The sequence below is a fragment of the Malurus melanocephalus genome, unplaced genomic scaffold, assembly GCF_030028575.1.
Source record: "Malurus melanocephalus ecotype Western Australia unplaced genomic scaffold, MMel_1.1 scaffold_622, whole genome shotgun sequence".
NCBI lineage: Eukaryota > Metazoa > Chordata > Aves > Passeriformes > Maluridae > Malurus > Malurus melanocephalus.
In genome coordinates this window covers 305,612-307,716 of record NW_026623854.1, presented here as the reverse complement: position 1 = coordinate 307,716, position 2,105 = coordinate 305,612, and the positions used below count along the sequence as shown (strand labels likewise).

The 2,105-nt window shown below is 57.9% G+C and overlaps 1 protein-coding gene across 1 annotated transcript in view; it reads right to left on the bottom strand.

Moving 5' to 3' along the window:
* The window catches only part of PIK3R6 (phosphoinositide-3-kinase regulatory subunit 6), a 14,276-nt gene extending 12,987 nt beyond the window's left edge, over positions 1-1,289 (bottom strand). The window contains exons 1-2 of the mRNA XM_057383300.1: positions 1,168-1,289; positions 615-798 (exon numbers count right to left, since the gene is read on the bottom strand). Coding sequence (XP_057239283.1) covers positions 615-798; positions 1,168-1,220 — 237 coding nt within the window. The 5' untranslated portion in view covers positions 1,221-1,289. The remainder of the gene's footprint in view (positions 1-614; positions 799-1,167) is intronic.
* Between the last annotated feature and the right edge of the window lie 816 nt (positions 1,290-2,105).

Genomic DNA, 2,105 nt, shown 5'->3' with positions numbered 1-2,105 from the left:
GGGGATACCAACGTGCCCTTTTCCCCAGGAGAGCTGCTGGCTGTGCTGGCTGCTCACAGCTCCTTCACTGGTGCCTTTGCAGCTGATGGGCACTGTGTCCCTGTGTGGTCACTGCAGGTGGCTCTCAGGAGATGGGSACAGCGGGCACACAAAGCTGTCTTTGGGGTGGAAATCGCTGAGAGCCCTTGCAAAGCTTCTGAGCCAGACACTGTTAGTGTGGCCCCACAGCCCCTTCGAGGGGGGTTTGGAGGAAGCTGATTCAACCTTTCCCCTGAGAGATCTCTGCTGTGCCCAGGGGCTCTCAGAGGAGCTGTGCTTCAGTGGCAGGGCCCAGCTCTGCTGGGCAAACCCAGCACTCAGACTGAAGATCCCAAAAGATCCCAAACCCTGGCTCTGCTGGGCAAACCCAGCACTCAGACTGAAGTTCCCAAAAGATCCCAAACCGTGGCTCTGCTGTAGGCACTGCTTTCCCTTTGAAGGATGTTTGAGTGCATCCCCAGCCCAGCACTGAGGAGCTGGGGGGTCTCTCCACGTGCCAAAGCACCTTCTGCTTCTCCAAGAGGTGCAAGCAGAGCAGGAGCACAGGTAGAGCACCGGAGGAGCTGCAGCATTACCTGGAGCCGGGCYCTGAGGCCGTGGATGTCGCAGGTGTCCCCCAGGGCCGCCTGCAGGGTGTGGGTGACCACGCAGCTCATGCAGCCCCGGCGGCTCTGGGACACCTGGGCCGCCTCAGTGTCACTGAGCAGAGCGTGGCAGATGGCCTGGGGCAGCAGCTCGGGGTCAGCAAAGATGAAAATCCTGGGGGCAGGAGGGTGGGGAGAGAGGGACAGAGAGGAGGTGTGGAGTCAGCACTGCTGGTGTCAGGGCTGGCAGGAGCAGCTCACACCTCAATTGTGCTGTTGATATTCCCCTTCTCGACCCCTCCCAGGTGTCCCCTCCAAGGGAAGCTCCCTGCCTCCCAAAATAATTTGGGACATGGGAGGAATGTGTCCCTCCCCTCGTTTAGTGAGGTACTGGGTGTCACCCCATTGTGTCCCCCAAGACCAGCAGGGTTTGGGTGCAGATCACTTGTTCCATCCAGATTAATTCAGAGTGTTGGGAAAGGACAGATTTCCCTCAGAGACCCCAAAACAAAAGCAGCAAGCCCTCCCAAGAGGCCCCACTCACTTGTCCTGGTAAGGATAGGGATCACTGCAGAGGCTTTGCTCAGAAATGACCATTCTTTGGTACAGGGTTCCTGCAAGGGACAAACACGTGGGGTCACAGCAGCAGCAGGGAACACAGCCCTTGGGGCCAATCCAGCTGCACAGGCTGAGAGGGCTCTGCCAAGTCAGGGATCACCCACTGAGATGAGAAAAAACAGCCAAGAGTTGGGCCACAGCTAAAAATAGCCAAGGACAGAGGCCAGGCTCCAAAAAAAGAAACCCCTTCCCTTCAGGGGTGATTTCCTGTGTTTCCCTTCCTTTGTTTGGGGCATCATGAGCTCGGGAGCGCAGGGGGAAGCAAAAGGACAAGCCCTGCTGCTGGCCTGTCCCCAAGGCCACGTGGGGACGGTGTTTGGGGGAATCTGAGGGGCACCAGGGACCTCTGGGTCAGCACAGAGGTACCTCAGCCTCCCCCAGTTCTGGGGGAATCCATCCCCCTGCCCTGGCCCAGGGACAATYCCCCAGTGAGCCCCCTGGAGATCCCCTCTCTCCTCACTGAACCAAAAATCAGGGGAGAAAAAGGCAGATCCTGGAGCTGCAGACCAAGCAGTGCTGGGGAACAGGAGTCAGGGTGATGGGGGTGGGCTGGGCCTTCCAAAAATGGCACCAAAATCCCGCCCAGATCTCTCCTGTTTCACCTCCCCGTCACAGGGTGTCTGCACCTTGCTCTGCTTTAAAGGATTGCCCTGAAAGGCTCCTGCAAAAGAAAACTTAATTAAGGGAGAATTTTAATGAGAACAGAGAAAAAGTACCCAGAGGAAAAGGAAAGCAGGTGTCCTCGGGCTGGCTTCCTACACGGGGCTGTTCCTGCAGCCCCCACTGCCACCTCAGTGTCCACAGCCCAGGGGAGAGCCCAGGCTGCTCTGAGGCTCAGGCTCAGGTGGAAAATTCACTCTGCAA